At 40.3% G+C, this 21,983-nt stretch overlaps 1 protein-coding gene across 4 annotated transcripts in view; it reads right to left on the bottom strand.

Moving 5' to 3' along the window:
* MCTP1 (multiple C2 and transmembrane domain containing 1) overlaps positions 1-21,983 on the bottom strand; it is a 413,595-nt gene that overhangs the window by 171,991 nt on the left and 219,621 nt on the right. For all 4 annotated transcript variants that reach the window (XM_067568438.1, XM_067568440.1, XM_067568437.1 and 1 more), the window contains 2 exons: positions 15,214-15,384; positions 5,738-5,868 (listed from right to left, as the gene is read on the bottom strand). In XM_067568438.1, coding sequence (XP_067424539.1) covers positions 5,738-5,868; positions 15,214-15,384 — 302 coding nt within the window. The remainder of the gene's footprint in view (positions 1-5,737; positions 5,869-15,213; positions 15,385-21,983) is intronic.

Raw genomic sequence — 21,983 nt, 5'->3', positions numbered from 1 at the left:
CTTCTATGATGAGATGACTGGCCCTGTGGATGTGGGGAAAGCAGTGGAGTGACATAACTTAACTTTAGCAAAGCTTTTGATATGATCTCCCATAGTATTCTTATCAGCAAGTTAAATAAGTATGGCTTGGATGGATGGACTATAAGATGGACAGAAAGCTTGCTAGATCATTGGGCTCAACCGTTAGTGATCAACAGCTTGATGTCTAGTTGGCAGCCGGTAACAAGCAGAGTGCCCCAGGGGTCAGTCTTGAGGCCAGTTTTGTTCAACATCTTCATTAAGGATCTGGAAGATAGAGTGGATTGCACCCTCAGTAAGTTTGCATATGACACTAAACTGGGGGGAGTGGTAGATACTCTGGAGGGTAGGTATAGGATACAGAGAGATCTAGACAAATTGGAGGATTAGGCCAAAAGAAATCTGATGAGATTGTTCAAGGACAAGTGCAGAGTCCTATACTTAGGACAGATGAATCCCATGCATGGCTACAGACTGGGGACCCACTGACCAGGCAGCAGTTCTGCAGAAAATGATCTGGGGTTTACAGTGGACAAGAAGATGGATAGGAGTCAACAGTGTGCCCTTATTACCAAGAAGGCTAATGGCATATTGGGCTGCATTAGTGCAAGCATTGCCAGTAGATCAAGGGAAGTGATTATTCCCCTCTATTCAGCATCAGTGAGGCCACATTTGGAGTACCATGTCCAGTTTTGGGACCTCCACTACAGGAAGAATGTAGGCAAATTGGAGAGAGTCTTGCAGAGGGCAATGAAAATTATTAGGGGGCTGGAGCACATGACTTATGAGAAGAGGCTGAGGGAACTAGTCTTGTTTAGTCTGCAGAAGGGAAGAGTGGGGGGGGGTGGGATTTGTTAACGGCCTTCAACTACCAAAAGGGGGTTCCAGGGAGGATGGAGCTAGTCTGTTCTCAGTGGTGGCAGATGATAGATCAAGGAGAAATGGTTTCAAATTGCAGAGGGGGCGGTCTGTGTTGGATATTAGGAAAAGCTTTTTCACTAGGAGGATGGTGAAGCACTGGTGAAGTTACCTTGAGAGGTGGTGGAATCTCCATCCTTAGAGGTCTTTAAGGCCCAGCTTGATAAAGCCCTGGTTGGGATGATTTAGTTGGGGTTGGTCCTGCTTTGAGTAGGGAGTTGGACTAGATGACCTAATAAGGTCCCTTCTATGGTCCTCATATTCTATGATTTTATGATTTCTGTGAAGGTGCAGCAGACAGAGTTAGTGCTCAGGACATGTGCCAGGGAGGCCAAGGGAGGAAACAGTGCTGCAGTCTGCTGAGACACTGCAAAGCTTAAATACCTGGGGATCCAGAGTGTTGGATTCTTCTTCACAGCAGTCCAGTAAATAGTTGAACAGGAACAGCTGGATTTGTGACACTAACATACACTGTTCTAAAGGCAAATTTCTTTTCTGAGATCCACAAAACACTTCTTTTGCATGTTCTGCATTTATTCCTCACAATTTCTGCTGGCATTCATGAGTGCTCTGCAAGCACAATGAATGCAAAATATGCAATGGAGAACTGCACAGCAGATTGAAGATTAAAATTATTCCTTAAATAATGTATGAATATTGTACCTTTTTTCTATTTTTTCCCATTAGTGGAAACTCTGTCTTCCTCATACAAACACAGCTTCTCCCTCACCAAAGTTTGGTCAGGTACAGCAATCATTCAGATTCAGAATGCAGTTTTAGATTTGCATTAGATACAAATTTACCTATAGAAAAGAATTGCTAGTGGTTGAATATTATTCAAGGTGGGAAGAGGTCCTTATTTAAGGTAAAATGAAAGGTGCCCAATCACTCAGTTAAACAGGAAGAACAGTTTTAAATTTCCCTTCTACAGCCTAAGCATATCACCTCTTCTGACACTGGGAGCAAAAGATCTCATGTCACACCTATTATTTATTATTTGTATTACCATAGTGCCTAGGGGCCTCAGTCATGGACCAGAATCCCATTGTGCTGGATGTTGTCTAAACACAAAACAAAGAGACAGTTCCCCTGTTCCAAAGAGTTTACAATCTGAGCATGAGACAACTCAATACAGACAGGAAAAAATGATATAGCAGTGATCAGTATAATAGGCAGGAGTGCACTAGCGATCTAACAGTTATAAAATATTTTGTGGATATCACAGCACAGGAGAGTTTTAAGGATGGTTTTGAAGGAGGATAGTGAGATAGCTCGGTGGAGTTTACAGGGAACTCCTCCCCAACATGAGTAGCAGCATGGCCAAAAGCACAAAGAACATGACTGAAAATTTGACAAGTGGGTGGGAGTTTAGCATTATTGGCCGAGTGGAGAAGGAAGTCTACATTTCAGTACTAAATGAGATGTCAGATGGGGTGGGGATCGGACATGAAGGACCATAAAAGTGAATACAAGCAACTTGTGTTTGATGAGATAGAGAAGGTGGAGCGAGTGTAAGGATTCAAAGAGATGGGTGACATATTAAAAGTGAAAGGCTAAGAAAATGATCTTTGTATCAGCATGTTCAATGGATATAAGCCGGGCAAGATTGCAATTTCTTAAAGCCAGAGAAAAGGATGTGGCAGTAATCAAGACGCAAGATGATGATAGCCTGGATGGCCAGTTTTTATAAGAAAGACTGTATATTAGAGATGTTATGCAGAGAGAATCTGCAAGATTTAGATATAGTCTGTGAGTACCCAGAGAGAGGTCCTAGGTAAAGATGACACCCAGGTTACAGACCTGCATGACAGGCAAGATAATGGTGTTGTTCACAGTGACTGAGAAAGCAGGTGTGAAGGGGCGGTGGGGGGAAGAGAGAGAGAGACTGAAATTTTAGTTTGGTCAGGAGGAGACAGTTCTGCAGGGTAAGGTCTAAGTTATCAACATAGAGATGATAGTTGAAATTGTGTTTGTGGATGAGATTACCCAGAGATAAAAACTGTAAAGAGAGAAGTGAAGGGACCAAGAATGGAGCCCTGTGGAACACCAAGTTGGAGAAGGGATAAAAAGGACCCTCCAAAAGACACACTAAAGAGTGATTAGAGAGGTAGGAGGAGAAGCAAGAGAGGACAGAGTCATGGAAGCCAAAGGACAAGAATTCAAGGAGCAGCATGGTCTGATATATTTATAAATTTTAAGGCCATAAGGGACCTTCATGATAATCTTGTTTGACCTCCCACATATTGCAGGACACAGAACCTCACCCACCCACTCCTGTCATAGACCTATAACTTCTGGCTGACTTAATGAAGTCCACAAATCATGATTTAAAGACTATTAAGTTACAAAGAATTCACCATTTACACTAGTTTAAACCTGTAAGTGACCCAAGGCCCACCCAGGATTTCTACCAATTTGACCAGGGGAGATATTTTTTCCTAACCCCAAATATGACAGTTAGACAGACCCTGAGCATGTGATCAAGACCCACCAGCCAGACACCTGGGAAATAATGCTCTGTAGTAATTCAGAGCCCTCCCCATCTAGTGTTCTATCACTGGCCATTGGAGATATTTGCTACTAGCAGTTGCAGATCAGCTACATGCCATTGTAGGCAGTCTCATCATACCATACCACACCCTCCATAAACTTAATAAGCTCAGTCTTGAAGCCATTTAGATTTTTTTGCCCCCACTATTCCCCTTGGTCAACTTTGTTGAAGGTGGCTGATAGGTCAAGAAGAATGAGGATAGAATACTGGTTCTCAGATTTGACTAGAAAGAGTTCTGTCTATTTCAGTATTTACATAATGTGAATCACTTTTTGTATCTTGAGGCAGACCACCAAAATCATTCAAGTTATTCCTCATTTTAAAATAGCAATGGTTACAAGCAGTCTTTTTAGAAAATCTTATTCTCTTACTATTTTACTTCAAGGGTCTCCATGAAACAAACAGAAATCACTATTTTCATGATGCCCAAAAGTTATTTTAAAAAAATAAAAACTCAAAAACATATTACTCTTTTAAACATGTGCATAATTATCTACACAACCTCATGTTTCTTGTGGTTACAGACCTCTTCTTGCTCTCTAACTACCTCTTTATTTTTATACTTCTATGTTTTGTCTTTATTTAGGTTGCAGGCTCTTTGGAGCAGGGACCATGTCTTCATCTGTAAAGCTCCTAAAACACTTTAGGGGTAATAATATCATTTGTTAATAATAATGCATCAAAAGCTGCCTTGACTAAAAGCCCTGCAAAGTCAGTTGTTGGAATTTTAAATCTCGTCTTTTGAGGGGAAAAAAATCTGTAGTAGATGAACACAGAATAGAAGCAATTTTCCAAGGCATAACAGGTATTCAAATAGGACTGACCCATTCAGGCACACTGTCAAAATAAAGTTATTATAATATCCAGTCACTGCAGATGAGACAAAGACAAAACTTAATCCCAGGATATCACTGTGTAAAGTACAGTTCTAATCAATATATATATTTTTAAATGATATTGACATTAAGGCCCTTAGATACCAAACAATTTAAATCTATTCTGATTCTTCACATTCTATAAAAGACTGTCTTCAAGAGAAGGTAAAATGTAATATGACCAGTCTGTCCCATATCTAGTACAGTGAACAATTTTTTGGTTCGATTGAGTGGTAGTGAAGACATGCTCAGTCAATCCGGAAGTCGATCTAATAAAACCACCTCTAAAGAAAGTGTAGCGCTGTGTCAAGAAGTACACATTTCCTGTCGGCACAGTGTACTGGAGACAGCGTGCAAAACTGATGTTACGAAATCAATGGGAGTTATGTAAGCTACCCTATGTAGCTTGCGTAATTCCCATCGACTGCTGCCAAATTTGCTGGTCAGTGCAGACCAGACCACAATCACAGAAGGGGAAAGATTAACACTTTGACATGTAAAATGTGTGTCTCAGTTCATAGGAATTCCATTCATGAATATGTACTTTCAACAGTGACTAATTCTACTGATTACAAAGCATCAATGTACTAGTAATAGCATCTACAAGTCTTTAATATTCTACTCTGACAGACAACTACCGAAAAGAAATAGGATTAATGCAATTTACCAGAATGTGTTGTAACTTCATATGATATAACTGAACATTTTAACTTCCCAATAAGAATAAGTTTGCGCAGTAGCCACACAAATTTAAGTCTTATGAGACTTTTTTTCCCTATCATCAGGTAATACAAATGGGCTGGATTTACCATGACCTACCACCATAAAACTGTTTGAGCTGGGTGACTCAGATTTATATCATTTCCTGAACTCTGAGAAAGAGTCAAAAGATTGAGTCCCTTGAGAATTCATTGCATCAATGATCATGTTTCATTGCCAAAAAAGGCTGTGTGCAGTGCTTTAAGAAGATTTTCATTTCACCCACACAGTAGATTAAAAATGAGGATGTATTTTAGTTTTACAAGCATTTTATAATTCATGATATTTCTTTCACCTTCAACCCCAACCCTGAAAACGTTGCCGCATGGAACCTCCTGCATCTTGATTGTACTTCTCAATGCAGTATTGTCCACTTTTGAAAATCTCTCTATGAATTGGTAAAATCTGCCACCTACTGGTCCAGCAAATAATTAATTTTGCCAGCATTACAGCAAGGACGGTCATAAATGCAGGAAAATTTATATATACTTCGTAAAAGCTCAGCATTTTCTTTACAACAAGGACAAGTGGTTATAAGAAATAGTTTTAACAACAAGACTCACTGTAATCATCTGCTTCCATCTCCAGAATACTAATAGGTTGTAATTGCACAAACCTGCCAATAAAATCATCCCTTTTGCCAGCATCTTTGTCCCACACAGTAATATCAATAATTCCACCTCGCTCTTCATAGAGATGAAAGTCAAATTGTTCTCTCCACTGAGGATTTAAAGTTTTTGGCACAATCTGAAAGGAGAGTAAAGAAAGTTATTATTGCACTGTATAGCCATGTTCTTTCCTGAATAGTGAAATTAATCTGTAGATGCTGTCCAGAATGTCTTATTCACACAATTAATGGCTTTAGTGGTGATTTTTGTAAAGGAAAAAAAAATAAGGATGCTAAACAACCCCACGCCTGGGTTGGACATAGTATCAACCTCCAGAATCTCAAAGTTCATCACCACTGAAAGTCTGTAAAACAATGAATTTTCCCTGAGAACTGAGCCATTTTTCTCTAGAGCAATGATTCCTGATCCTGAGTGACAGGAAAGTAACAAAGTTGTCTAATGCAGCCCCACCCCCCAAAAAAATCTACCTGAAAATGTCAAATAGACTAAAATTGAAAGCACTTAACAAGCAACTGCAATTAACCAGCTTTTCATGATCTTCTCTTTTTCCTGTTATTATAATGTTTGGGGTTGTAGGGATAGGGAAAATGAATTTATTAAGCTAATTTGTTAATAATTTTTAATTACAGGAGTAGATGGAAGTACTTATTTAAATATGAAATCTTCCTTTATTATAGAATTCAGGTATAAGTAGACAGCTGCAATAGTGATTTTTACTCTAGGTATCTCTGAGGAGAGATTATTCACCTTTTGCAATATCTGCAGTTCTTCAAAACGTGTCCTTCCCCCCCTCCCCCCATGGGTGCTTAATTTCAAGTATGCTTGTGCCCCATGCACCTTTGATCAGAGATTTTAATTAGCACTGCTTGTTCAGCCCACACACATGCTCCAGATATCCTTATGTCTCACACTAAGAATACATAGAGCTGCACAAATGAACTGTCCTCAGTTACTTCTCTACCATGAAGTTCCATAAGATAACTCTGAATCATAGGGGAATGGGAGCAGATAATGGGAGCATCCATAGACACACACATCTTTAAAAACTCCAATTACTGCACAAGACGAGTAAATTCTCCTTCTTCAAGTAGTGTACCTATGGGTGCTCCACTTCAGATGACAAGTCCCCCAAGCAGTATCCTGGAAGGTAGAGGGAGTTTCAGAGTCGAGTCCAACATTGAAAACAGAACTGCATTACCAACCACAGCATATCATGAACCATGGCAGTGTTTGGAGAAAGTATGTATTGAAGACCAGGTGGCCTCTCTCAATAGTGCCATGGAAGTAGACTGGAATCTTCTAGAATGGGGTAACACCCTAAAAGAAAGTTGAATGTTGGCAGCCTCATAAGAAGAGATAATACATTCAGAGATCCACTTTGAGAGTCTCTGAATAGAGTCTGTGGACCTTCTGGATTTGTCCGTAAGTTATACAAAATTGTCTGGGAGACTTTCTAAAAGGCTTGGTTCTGTCCAGATAGATGGCTAATGCACTTCTAACATCCAAAGCATGGAGGACAACTTTCTCCCTGGTCTGTGTGGTTTTGGAAAAAAGATTTGAAGATGGACAGTCTGCTTGGTATGGAATTCAGAAGATACAACCACATCCTATGTTTTGTTACCAAAGATAACAAAATTTTCTCCCTGAAGATTACTGAAAAAGGGATGGCCTTCCATTAAAGTACCCATTTCCCCAACTCTAGGGGCAGGACTGATGGACACGAAAAAACTTTTCATGGACAGGTGAAGAAGGAAACAGGTAGTCATTGGCTCAAAAGCTGGGGGGTTCATGAGATAATTAAGCACCAAGATTAAATCCCAAACAGCAGCATACTCTAATCTGTGGGAAAAGGTTAATCAACTCCTTAATGAATCTTGCTGTTGTGGGGTAAGCAAACAGACTTCCTCCACAGAGGAATGAAAAGCAGGTGCAGCTGCCAAGTGAACCTTGATGGAACTCATGGAGAGACCTGGCTTAATCAATTGCAACAGGTAATCAAGAACAGTGGAGTAGGAAGGAGGAACAGGTGAAAACCAGTGGAGAAATTTCTTCCTTTTCTGAAAGTGTTTCAAGTAGATATCTTCCTGCTGTTTAACAATACCTGTTGTATTTCTACAGAACAGAGCATCTCAGATCCTGAGTATCATCAAGTAAACAAGCTCTAAGGTGAAGAATCCCCAGGTTTGGATGAAGAGGTGACCGGAATCCTAAGAAAGCAAGTAGGAAACGGATGGAAGTTTCAACACTAGACAAGAAGCGAGGTGATTCAGATAAGGGTACCGGACTTGTTCCAGTCAAGGTGGAACAATAAATGGTCCTGGCTTTGTCTTGTTTGATCTTGTTCAACACTCTCAAGACAAATGGTAACAGAGGATGTACACAGAGAAGGCTTTTTATCCAAGTAATAAGGAAGGCATCATCCTCCAGGGACTGAGGACCCAGTCCTTCTCTGGAACAAAATTTTTAAAACTTCCTGTCGGTGGTGTTGGCAAAGAGGCCCACTTTCGGGAACTACCAGGTCATAAAAATGTGTCTGAGAACCCGAATCCAGCTCCCACTCAAAATCTTGGGAGAAATGCCTGCAGAGATTGCTGGCCATCATCTTTTGTACTCCTGGGATGTAGGAAGCTGAGATGAAGATATGATTGGCTATACACCAGTTCCATAGTTTTCTTGCTTTGGCACAAAGACAGGGGAATCTTGCCCTCTACTAGACTAGTAATGTAGAACATGAAAGCCATGTTATCTGTCATGACCTTGACATATGTGCCCCTAATTAATGGAAGGAAGTGGATACAAGTATTTCTGACAGCTCTCAGTTTGAGGAAGTTAATGTACAGAGGAGACTCTTGGAGTGTCAGCATTTGGGTACAATTGCTTGCCAGTATTTGGGGGCTCATTTGAGTCTTGTTAAAATCACAATCCTATGGACAGGAAGGTAAGATCTAGCTGTTTCAGCATCCAAAGAAGCCCCAAGTGAAATTCTAGCCTGTGGAATGGGGATATTACTGTCTGCACTGCAAAGAAAATCAGCCCTTGAGCAGCAAATCATTGGGGTAAGAGAAACAGATTATTCTCAGTTGACATCAATGAGTAGTTACCATCACTGTGATATTTGAGAATACCCTTGTGGCGGAGAAAAATCATAAACTTTAAGGTCAGAAGGGACCATCTAGTTTGACCTCCTGCACAACTCAGGCCACAGAGCCTCACCAACCCACTCCTGTAATAGACCCCTAACCTATGACTGAGTTACTGAAGTCCTCAAATAATGGTTTAAAGACTTCAAAGTACAGAGAATCCACCAGCAAATGACCAGTGCCCCATGCTGCAGAGGAAGGCAAATCTGCCCAAGGGGAAAATTCCTTCCCAACCCCAAATATGGCAATCAGCTAAACCCTGAGCAGGTGGGCAAGACTCACCAGCCAGACACCCAAAAAGAGTTCTCTGTAGTAACTCAAAACCCACCCCATCAAACATCCCATCACAGAGCCATTGGGCATATTTCCGCTAGTAGTCAAAGATCAGTTAATTGCAAAATTAGGCTGTCCCCCCATACCATTCACTCCATAAATTTATCAAACTCAGTCTTGAAGCAAGCGAGGTTATTGGTGCTCCAAAGGGAAGCACTTTGATATTGGAAGTGATCCTGACTGACTGTAAAACAGAGACATGTCTTGTCAAAGGTGTAAATAGCAACACGAAAATATGCATCCTGAAATTCAAGGGTCATAAACCAATCCATGGAATCTAATGATGGGATTATAGCTGCAAGAGGCACCATCCTGAAATTCTGTGATTTCAAAAAGACATACAGGAGCCTGAAATCCAATATTGGTTTTTATTTCCCATCCCTTTTTGGAACCAGAAAGCACTTGGAATAGAAACCCTCCCCCTTATGCTGAACTGAAACTGGTTCTATGGTTACTATGCATAGGAAAGAGATGACTTCCTGTCTCAACAACAGTTCATGAAATGGGCCCCTGAAAAGGGTTGGAGAAATCCATTATTATAACCTCCAAAATCCATTTGTTGGAAATAATCTGTTCCCATGCAGGTTGAAAATGGGAAAGCTGATCTCCAACGGGTGGGAAATGGGTGTATTGGTGCAGCTGCAAATTCTCAAGGGGAGGATATTCCAGACCCTCAACCAAACCATCATCATAGCTGAGGAAGACAGTTAGGTACTGGTAACAGTTGCGTTAGGATCTCTCTTTTTTCTATATATCAATCTCTTTCTTGGTGACTCTGCAGATCTATGATACTTAGAAAACTGGACAGGTTGGGATATCTGTGTGGTTTGAGATCTACTATATTTTCTTTTATTTGAAGGCATATATATTCCAAGAGACGCGAGTGTGCTCTTTGAGTCTTTTAATGTATGTAAGGATTCATCCATGGACTCGGAAAAGAGTATTAGTCCATCAAAAGGCAGGTCTTCCACAATCTTGGAACTCCTTAGGAAAACTAAGTCAACCGTTGTCAGGATGCTCAATGCATGATGACAGCGGTGGAGACGGATTGAGTCAGCGTAGGCTGCATCTAGGGAGGCTTGTGAGGAGATCTGATAAGAACTGACCTTCAGCTATGATGGCTCTGAACTGTTCTCAGTGTTCCTCAAGGAGATGTTCAATACAGCTGTTGAAATACAACCCCACCAGTTATGGTAAATTCGCCCTCAGAGCTTGTGATCCTGTAATTTGTGATCCTGAATTGCAGTCACTGCAGAATAGCTCTTGTGCCTAAATAGATTGAGTCACTTCTTGTCTTTGTTGTAAGGCTCATTTTTTGTATGATGCTGTCTGCCACATTCACTGATTAAAAATTTTCTGGTGGATGGGAGAACAAAAGTCTCAGAATTTTTGGCTGGCATGTAATATTTTTGTCTGCCCATTTACAGATAGGTGGTGCCATAGGAGGGGTCTGCCGGATGGTTTTAGCAGATTCCATAAGAGCCTCATTGACTGTAATTTGGCCAGAGACCGTCGAATATAATATGTCCAAAAGTTTATGTTCCGACTCTTGGATCTCCTTTAAGGAAACCGGAGTGAGTCAGCAACATGTTTAAATCAGTTCCTGAAACTGTTCAAAATCATCCACCAAAGAAGGTGATTGAGGCATTACAGACTCATCTGGCGATGAGGAAGAGATATTTGTATTGGGGTGGGAGGATCACCTCTGTCACATTTAGCCTCTTGCACTTTGAAAGTTTCCTCCTGAGTCTGAGGAGGAAGAGAGGGAACAGGAGAATGTCTTTTTCTATGCTCCCCAGGAGAGTAGCTAGGAGCTGTCAAGAACTGCTGGTGATAGTGAGCTCCAGGGTCCCAATATGGCTACTTAGTGAGATCAAAATGTAGAGGAGAGGACATCCAGTGTTAGTCATACTAATGAGAAGGGCCCCAAATTGCTTCTCCCTAGGCACTTTGCTCTGAGTAGGTGACCCAGAAGATGTCCTCTCCATGGTATATAGGAGACACCTGGACAGAGATCTGGGCATAAGAGGAATCATTCTTAATATATTCTAACAGAGAGACAGAGATAAAGATGAAGGAGTTGTCTACCCTGTGCAGCAGGTATTGGAGAGATCAGAGTCACTGGGAAAAAATAAAATCTCAGTGACCCATTGGATCTTGATACTGAAAAGTGCTCGGTACCCATTAGCAATGGGGACTCCAGTTCTTCAGAAACAAAAGGACTCTGAGTATCTGAATTCTTGTGGTACTGAATGTATCTGAGCAGAGACCAAGTGAGGTTCCACAACAGCCAGGTTGATACTGATGTTGCTTCGCTAGTGTATGCCTCGAAGATGGCATCAGTACTGAGGTTGCTGATTGCTTTAGAGAGGTGTCTAACAGATAGTGCCAGTAGCAAAGATGCTCATGTCTTCTGGCACACCAGAGTAGAAGACTGGGATACCTGTTTGGGTACGAAGGTGGACGTTACCAGCCTTCTATAGTCAGAATGCTTGGGGTCTGCAGATGGCTCTGGTTTCTAAGAAGCAGAGTTCTTGGGCTTTCTGCTGAGATCATGTTTCATCTGTACAAAAGCATGATTGGTACCATGGCTCTCAGAGGAACTCGATGATCTTGATGGCTAAGATTTCTTTGAAGAAGGATCTCTGGTAGGAGACTCAGAACTTCTCTTAATTGGAGCCTTGTTGGTACCTTGACCCATATCCCGCGAAGGTCTCTGTCATCTTGATACAGAGGCTGACAGGGCACTAAATGCAGTGGAAGGCTGGTGTACAGGAGGGTCCTCCAAAGCCAGATCTAAAGCTGGTCTCAGGGTTTGCTCCATCTAAGAAGCAAAAACTCAATTTATCTATTTTTTCCAAATCTGCTCTTAAAAGAAATACAGATCTTACACTTGGATGGTACATGGGTGTCCTCTAAACAGTGCAGGCTTAGAGAACAACTGTTGCTAACCAGGATGGACCGCCAGCTGGAAAGGTGACGCTGAAAGCTTGGGGAACTTGGCATAACAAATGATAATGACCCCTGAGAAATGCCCCTCAAAAAAAAAGGAGGGGGATGGTGTTAGATGGAAAAAACCTAATAGAAATAGAAGGGTGGATTTATCCAACTAATAATGACAAATAACTCACTAACTAGACTAAACCATACTAAGCTACAGGAAAGATGAGCTCCAGGAAAAAAATTGGGACCAGGGTGCACTAAAGGTTCGGTCTCAGGTCATCAGGCCGTTGAAGGAATTAAGGCTGGTTTGTCTGTGACGCTCTATATATCCTCAGTCCAGGGCATGAGGATATCTAGAGCAGATGTATGGGCTAAACAGGCACTGCTACTGAAAATCTCACATCAAAAGCACATGTGCAGTGGGGTCAGAGGGATGATACTCAAAGAAGAAACATATAATTCATGAACCGAGCCATCCCTAGAGAAAAAGGAGCAATATCCTCCATCATAGCTTAATGGCAGTAGTAACTCCTGGCAACCACTAAAGGCCATAAATTCCACTGGATTTATCACTAGGAGACTTACAGACCTTTGAAAGAACTAAAAAGTGTATTTAATAATTTTTAGTAGAATTAAATATATGAAAGTTAACATTGACGTCTGGGTGAAAATTCGGTTTCAGCATTTTGGTTTGTACATATAAAAATATGTTATCGTAGAGATGCCAACAATTCAAAGTAACATTTGACATCTGTATAAAGCAGGTGACAATTAACTTAGTTGATTCTATCCTCCATGTGGGAATGAATGGGTGAGTGAGTTGTGGGAGGATGCAAGAGGATGCAGGAGAGCTGACTTTCATCCTACTGATTCTGTGATGAACAGACCTTCAGACATGAAAAGCTCGATAATATCCAAGAAGGAGTTCATGACAACACCATGCATAGGTATTATAATTTCAAAATTTCTTATAATTTAAAAAGTTAATCTTAGCATCAGGGAGTGAAAATATCAAAATAAGACAAAGGTCCACCAACCACACAGTAATTATGATTCAAACCCAAACACTAGCATAATAAAAATAACCAACATTCAGTCCAACTGTACTTATAGAACAAAGGCACAGGAAGTTGGAAAAAAAATAGGGAACAATTGTCTGAAGACAACCAAGAGTTTCTAAAACTATCTAGCATAGTCATATTGCCCCTTCCCATTAGTATCACTAGGCATTCACTTTGGAACTACAAAATCAAAGCTGTTTGTTTCAAGCAAAAAAACAAAACAAAACAAAACAAAACCAAAAACCTAGGGTACATAAAAATGGTATGTGAAAAAAGTACCTAGATCAAAAAGCACACAAAACATTCTCAATGGGGTATTTCTAAAGGAAGAAAAAGTGGTTTTGGCTGCTCCGTTTTTATTAGTCTTTAATCCAGCCTTTTTTGCCCAGGTTGGTCAAAACAAACTATTACAGTAATGGATTACTTTTTAGATATGTAACAAAGAAAAGTAATATTTTTACTCGTCAAGCTGAAAGCATGTTACTTAGTCAAATGTTTGAAAAAAAATTTCATTAATTTCTTTGAAACCATGTTCAACACAATGTTCTTTGGAAAAAAATTGTATCTTCTGACCTCTGTTGGCTCAAACAATGACAAATGTAGCTATTAAGCTATTTGCTGATTGGATATTCTAAACTGTCTAGTCCCCATACTCAATTTGTTAGAAAAACAGTTTGAAAAGACAAACGTTTTGAAAAACAAAAAAATTGCTCATATTGACCACCCTAGCAACCGAACAAAATACAAGCCAGAGACTCGAGCCTAGAGCAGGATTTCTCGCTAGAAAACGTTCCTTCATTCTGAAATGTTAACTGTACAAATGTAAGAAATCGAGAGTTAAATTCATCACTAGTGTAACTCTGCTGACTTAAGTATAATTACACCAGGGATGGAGCTGGCCTCATATTTGGTTTGTCAAGGCACTGAGACTCAAGTGAACTTTACTAACCATGTCATCCCTGTATAACTACTATGACACTCCCAAAGTACTGGTCCCTCATGCACAGGATTAAGTGTATGGTTGCTTCAAAATCCTGCTCAGGAACCTGGAGGAGACATCCCCAGAACTGTAACACCTATTTACTTAAAGCTCCCCTGGCTTCCTGATTAAGCAAGATCAGCAATTTATTTTCTCTTGGTCCAGACACAACAAGCACAGTACTAATCAGTTCACTTTCCAAGATGGAGAGAACAAGAAAATCAATGCCTGTCTCAGGCTACGTCTTCACTGACGACGGCAAATTCACCGCTGTCAAATCAATTTCTCTGGATCGACTGAGCCATCCCACTCCACTTTTACTGTGCACAGTTGCCTGGCTGGGTTTCTAGGTATGCTGTGGGCTTAGCTAGACAATCCTTTTTGGAGCTGGGAAGAGATTTTTCCACTGGAAAAGATTAGCCCATGTTGGGTTGAGTTTTAATGCTTCCCCACAGCAGCCTGTAAACTACTTAGGATAATGAAAAAGGAAAAGAAAAATACATTTTAAAACCCCCAAAACTTTGCTGTTACTTGCAGTCAGTGTCCTGTAAGGAGAGACATTGTAAGTGGCTGACCAGTTCCTGGGGAAAACCCAAACACACAAACAAGTCGGCTACTGGCACCAAACCAGATTGATTTGATCTGAGGGTACTTAAGTCTCTCACAGGCACCAACAACCCCTGCATGAAAGCATAAGGGAGCCCAGCACCAGCTGAATGCCTAGGTGAAGCTATTGTGGGTAAAAGTTATCTTCTGGGCATGATACTATAATATTGCTGTATTTGGCATCTTGAAAAATAAAATAAAAAGGACTTTTGCCAATACTTCATTTTCTTCCTCCACATATTAATTTACTTCAATTTTAGCAATAATAAAATTCACCTAGACAAAAGTGCTAGATGCTGTAACATCTAAGTAGTAATACAACAAAATTCCAGAAGTACTGAAATCATCATTCAAGTGGAAGATCACAAATGTTAAGTATGAACACAGTTAAAACAAATTACCTTACTCTTGTACTTCTGATGCCCCAACCGGAACTTCACATAGGGATCACTCAATCCATTTGCATCCATGGCCTTCAGTTCACATCCCTCTATCAAAGTGATACTGACTATTCCTCTCCACAGCTGAGATTTTCTGTGCATGTCTGACAGACGTAAACTCTGGGGCTGAAACTTTAGGTTAAAGAAAAACTAGATTTAGTTAAAATAGTCAAACATTTATTTGTAATTTATTTTTCAGGCATTTATTGAAACATAAGGGAAACAAACTTTTCAACCTATCTGCAAATTTTGTGGGATTTTTTTTAAAAATCCAACACGGTGCCAAATACAGAAGTAAAATAACCTCTCTACTCCTACTCAAGATTCTCCTGTTTATGCATCCCAGGATTGCATTAGCTCTTTTGGCTACAGCATCATATTGGGAATTCATGTTCAACTGATTATCCATGACCAACCCCAAATCTTTTTCAGAGTCATTGCTTCCCAGGACAGCATTTCCTCCCTCAGCCCACAGGAATAATTATGCTGCAAATAAATAAATATGTCATCAGATCTGATGAAGAGGCATCAGATGAACGAATGAGCCTGAAAAAGGAATGTCAGAAATATTATGGGAGCATGAAACTTTGATTAAAATAATGCAAAGCACCATGAGAATCAGGAAAAAGGACTACAGAAAAGAAGGGAAATAAAATTTAGAATGATTGTGTAAATGAAAATGATCTGCGGTCACTAAAATGATTCTTGTACCCACAGACATTTGACTATTATGCTAGAACACCATAGGGCCAATATTACAAAGGCACCATTTTAGATTCTCAGCAGTCATCCCTTCAGATTTGCCGACGGCTATGTAGGCCACATCCTAATTTGTCCATTACTCGATATTTAAAACAAAAACAAATGAAAAGCTTAATTGAACTCCTAAGTACAAGTACTGGTTGAGCTACTAACCACATGTCCCAAAAGAGAATTTAGAGAATAGCCTCATTAGTTGTATAAAAATCCTTGTATCCTTTTGAAAACATAGTTCCTGATCATAAAATATTCTCCCAAATTTGTTTCCAAAAAACAAAGATATCTACTGTTTTCTCTCAGAAATTCTGACACAGAAGAGGACTCCTTATTTGCAATAGTTTGATGTGGTAGGTTAAATTAAGGATAGCCATATTCATTTCAATCTTCAGTAAAAGAAGCATGCCACAAAGTGTACATGCATCAAAGGAAATATTCCCATTGTCAGTATTCCCTCCTGCATCCTTGTAATATTATGTAATTCTGAAGACTTCTCTGCCATCTTTATGATAATTCCCATTCTGATATGCAAAGCACATCACTACACCAGCTAGTTTTAAAATTAGGGTCAACAATAAAGGAGAGTCATTATATAGTCAGTCTTCAATCTGGCACAATACCACAGTACAGTATAGTACAGTGTAAGTGTAAGGCATAAACTAGCGGTGTTTGAACATTTCAATTAGTGATGTAACTGCTCCTTCCATGCATTACAAATATTGCAGAAACTTAGTACATTTTCATCAAAGTGAGTCTGCTAATCAAGTTTAGTGCACATTCAGTCTCTGCGAGGAAAACGGAATTAAACATATATTTGTGAATTTTGGTAACATTAATAGTGCTCTTCCAGGTCAGGTCAGGACTAAAGTGACTATCAAAACCATGTGGAAACTTGCATTTCTTGAACCTCTTTGTACTTGTGTAACAGAGGGTGAACATTGAAAATGCTGACATTTTACACAGAAATATTACTTATCTGTTTCGATTATTAGACAGGCTCTCATCTTCCACACACATTTAACGTGAATATTTGAAAAAAGACAACCAGGGATTCCATAGGACTTATATTTGTGTGGCAGCCACTATTCTCAAGTGTTCTGTTCTGCTACTGATTCTCACCTGCTATCACCTTTTCATTTTCTGACTACGCTCCACTCCTACTTTGGGGAATTTAGACCACACAGTTTCACTAGCAATAATTGCACTGCTCTCTCACTTCCAACATCCCAAATGACTATTTTGCCCATTTCTAAATCATTACAACACGCTGTACACAGCCCGTTAATTGAATTCTACAAACTACCAGTTAACCATAGCTGATAAGGAAATTGGATATTCTTACGCTGGTTTATGTGCTTTACCCTTACAATGGTCAAATCATTTTGGGCCAGTTAACTGACTGCGGGGTAGGGTCCCCCTTTGGTCGTGTCGGAGGTAGAAAGAATAAAATATATCTTAACAGTCATATGTAGGCCCAGCTTGAGGGCCCTTTCAGAGAGTTTTTCAAAGCATTCTATGACTAATTGGTTAACTTCAGCAAGAATAAATGGAACAGCTTTGTGTCATATATGGTCTTAGTTGAGAAGCTAAGTGCTTGAATATTTTGGATTTACTTTACAATATTGCAAATCCAAGTGTAGCAAACATTCATACACAAAGGAACAAGTAGGAACAGATCACTTAACATGCCTTTTTCAGAGAAAAGAAATTGACAGATTAGTCACAATCCTAAAATCTCTATTGAGTTGGTGTGCCCAATGACTCAATTATTTGGTGTAGCCTGTAGTAAAAATACAAGAGAGGAAAAAGAGAATACGACTACTAACAGACAAAAAATTGACTTTATATTGGCAGGATTAAGGCAGAACCATGGCTTGGTTCATCATCTTCCTGAAAAATTCTGTGTAGGACAGCTTCTAGGTTTGGATGTTGGTCCATGTTGTCACTTTGTATACTATCTACTAAGAATGTGGCCATCGAATCTAGGATAGGACTTTGGTTCCCTAAAGTGGGATTAAATCTCTGATTTTGTAAATTTAGTAACTCAGTTTTATATCCAATGAAAATGGCCTTTTGACCTCTGTCCAAGGTGAAAACAGAGAAAAATCAGTTTTGAGTTCTTGAATTTTTGAGTCCTGTTTAAGAACAAGATGGCAAAAATAAAATATTGTGAAATGGAAAATTCCCTCATAAATTGACTCTATTAAATCAGCAATGTCATGGAAAATGCAGCAGTAAGTTTCCAACTAGATTGTTCTCAGCTATGAACTATGAGTGTACCTAACTGCTGCAAAGACCTCTAGCCTAATAGTAAGAAAATAAAGTGACGTACACAACCTGGACCAGATTCTCAATCGGTGTAAATGATCTGTGAATGCCTGTGGTATAGCATTGAGTTTCCTGGATAGATTTACTGGTTCTGCAGTTTAAGGATTTCGGAGATTTGAAGCTGAGTGATAAGGGACTATTCCCCTAGAGTGCAGAACTTTGATAAAGAAGATATATGTCCTCGGAGGGTAGTGAGGCCTTGTCTACACTAGAAAAGTAAGTCGACCTAACATAGGTCTGATGTCCACACTACCCTCCTTGGGTCGGTGGAGTGTGTCCTCCTAGAAGCACTTTCACCGACCCAAGAGGGGCAGTGTGGGGAACTGAGAGCCCGGTCTCTCAGATCCCTGCCAGGAGCCCCACAAGCTCCCAGCAGGCTGCCCCACACACACCCTGTTTCCCACCGGGAGCCAGCCCAGGGCTTCTCCCCTCCCCGCTAGGAACGGGAAGAATGTGCCCAGAGCTTCCCCCCCCTCCCAATTCCCTGCCAGGAGCTGGGGGAAGCAGCCTGGGGCTTCTCTGTTTCCCACTTTCCCAGCTCTCAGCCCATAGTGGAGGGAGATCAGCCACCAGGGCTTCTTGCTCCCCTCCCAGCTGGAAGCAGGGAAAGAGACCAGCTGCTCAGCTCTCAGGGGGCCTTTCTTCTCAATTTCACCACTAGTGAAAAAGGGACATGGCTGCCAAGTGAAATCTAATTTGGTTCCCCCCTTGCCTGCTCAAATATACAACTGTGGCAATCTTGTCCACCACCAGAACACAGTTATTTTCCAGTACTACTTACAACTTTATCATCAAGGAGAAGTAGATTTTGTGCAGTTCTAGACAGCTTGCATGTACCTTATTTCAGGGGAAGTCCTAAGGTCTTCTGCTGAGCAAGGTCCCAAGTAAGCCATCCTTCAGTCTTTATAGCTGGCATCAGGATAACAACCTCTATACAGTACCTAGAGTGGTACTCACTGCATAAGCCATCCCTTATTTGTCCAGTGTAACAGGATCAGGACATATACAAAGGTGGAAATTATCTTCACCTTCTGGGTGTTTTATAGCCATTTTGATAGGGTAAGTCTCTGAAGTTCCTGAATATGTCAACAGGCTCCTGGAAAAATGTCCAGGCATGATAGCATAATTCCTAGAAGCATCTTGAGCTTAGATCACTCCTCTGATTTGACATTGGAGATAGACTAACTTGTCAAACCTCTCAAGTTGTCTCTTCTGTTCTGAGTTTAACACTACATCCAAGAGAGATGATGTGAATGGGAGTAGGACAGCTAATTCGTATTTAAAGAAAAATTTAAAAATTATAATGCATTCTCACTTCTTAAAATGTTCAGTTATTTTATTAAGTTATTTTTCTTTTCCAGTTTGTCTTATTTTGAAATTTACAAACTGAATAAGGTACAGTTTCTCCCTTTTGTTATATTATCCTTGTTTATGCTATATATTGAAATATATAAATAAAACTTCAAAAAGCAAACAAACAAACAAACCCACATTACTATTCTATTTATCTAGCCAAAATCATCTTTGTAAATAAATGTGAAATCTTTGACTCAATTTATAAAAGCAACTATCATGATTACACGGCTAGCTGCATCTTTCACCCTCTCTGGTTTCTCTTAGTATATCCACATACAAAAAAAGGCCCTGTACCTCTTTCTGAATGGAATTCCACAGTTTTCCCGCTCAGACTGGGTCCCTCTGTATCATCAAGAGTATTACTTAGCAGCCCTCAATTAGTAATGAAAGATGTGCTGGGGCTCAAGGAATTTTTTAAATCTCATAACTGATGCGGCAAGCCCAGAGGTGCCGGGGCTATGAGTTGCCAAGTCTAGAAGTGCCAGGGCTCAGCCCCGGCAAGCCCCAGCACAAATTAAGCACAGTTATTCAGCAAGTCTAGCTGAGTTTGTCTACCTACAGTTCTTCCCTCCAGGGGCTGTGATCACTGTTTTTGAGATATATCATCCTTGATGATCTCTAGCATTTCAAGGATGTTGGGGTATCCCAGAACAACTGCATTCACAGCTTCAGATTTGGCACTCCATTGTGTCCCTGAGAGTGATTTGGGCACTGGGCATCCCTTTCGTAGAGAATCTTTAAGAATCATCCAACTGCTTCAACACAAGAATCCACGACAGACTGGCCAACAAGGTTGAGTGAGTATGTAGCACGTGGTATGTAATCAACCAAAGCATTGCGCTCTTTTATTTTTGCCTGCATCCCTGAATATTTGCCACTCATTACTTGCATTGTCATAGCTTTGGTCATGACAAAGGCTGAAATTAATCCCATTTTTGGTGAGGAAATTAAGTAAGCATGAGACAAGTTTTTCCCTTGTTTGGCTGGTGATGTTTATGAAGGTCATGAAATGCTCAGCTGGTCCGCTGGGTAGCACATAATACAAGACAACATTCAGGTGATCTACATGTGACACATCCGGTGTTGAGTCCATGGACACTGAAAAATATCCCACATCTTTGATCTCATCTACAAGGGCTGATAGCATCTTCTTTGCCAGCAGTGCAATGAATTCATCACAAACAGTCTTTGATAGATATGATATACGTCCTTTTCCACTATTTGCATGTTCATTGATGTGCTGAGCTAAGAAAGGGCCGAACTTAGCAATTAGCTCTAGAACACCAAGGTAATTGACATTGTGTTTTGATCCAACAGTCTCATCTAAGCCACAGAATGGCAGACCACACTCAGGAAGAGAAACTATGGTTTCAACTATGTGTCAGAGAGTTCTTCCAATAAGTATGAGCTTCCAAAAACTGGTTTTCCATTTGGGTATCAATTCTGCCACTAACTTTCTTTCAAGCATAGTAGCTGCTAACTGACAATGTATGCTGCTCACTCATTGCATGATTGGTAATGTATGCAGTATTCTTCTAATCACTGAAGCCTTTGCAGAACATTTCCCACTTTTTGTATCAGAAAGCAGGCAGCAATAAAAACATAGTACACTTTCTTCCTAGAAGATGAATAGATGAGCCATTCTCATTTGTCAATCTGTTTGTTAGGCTTCACATATTCAAACATTGATTTGGTCAGGTAACGATTCTCTTTGGTGTACTCTCTGTCAATGAAAAGTCAGCATCTAGATTCTGGTATTTCTGAGGACCCTTCTCAATCCAATATGCAATGGGATCTTGAGAAGTCATGTCCTACTCGCCTGGACCATTGGAGAAGGATATTTTTGTATGACTATGACTGGGAAAGTCTTCAGAGGAGTGGGGTGAGACTGCAGCTACAGAAGTCACAGGAAGCTGCTCCTTTCCATCAGGGCAGCAGGTTCACTTGAGCTGGTATTCACCTGGAATTCCTCAAAATGAGTCTTAGTAGGAGGAAAAAACATTAGGATAAAAGGAGTACCTTTCAGCACTACATCTTGCTTTGCCATTTTTCTTTGGCCTCTTTCAATTTCTGCCATCCTCATTTCTTTGACATGGTTTCTATTGGCCAGTGTAGGCCTATTGTGTACAAAGTTCAATATTGCTTGGGCCCACAAACACTTACTTAACCCACAAAGACAAAATCACAACCACTATAAATTGAATTCACAATCTTGATGAATTAATTTATACAAAGCAATATCTAATGAGACAAAAAAATTCTGATGGCCCCGCTACCATTGCTCAGCTATC

Source organism: Emydura macquarii, unplaced genomic scaffold, assembly GCF_026122565.2.
Source record: "Emydura macquarii macquarii isolate MOO-44397 ecotype Brisbane River unplaced genomic scaffold, CSIRO-AGI_Emac_v2 contig_2897, whole genome shotgun sequence".
Taxonomy (NCBI): domain Eukaryota; kingdom Metazoa; phylum Chordata; order Testudines; family Chelidae; genus Emydura; species Emydura macquarii.
This window is presented reverse-complemented; position numbering and strand designations above follow the sequence as displayed.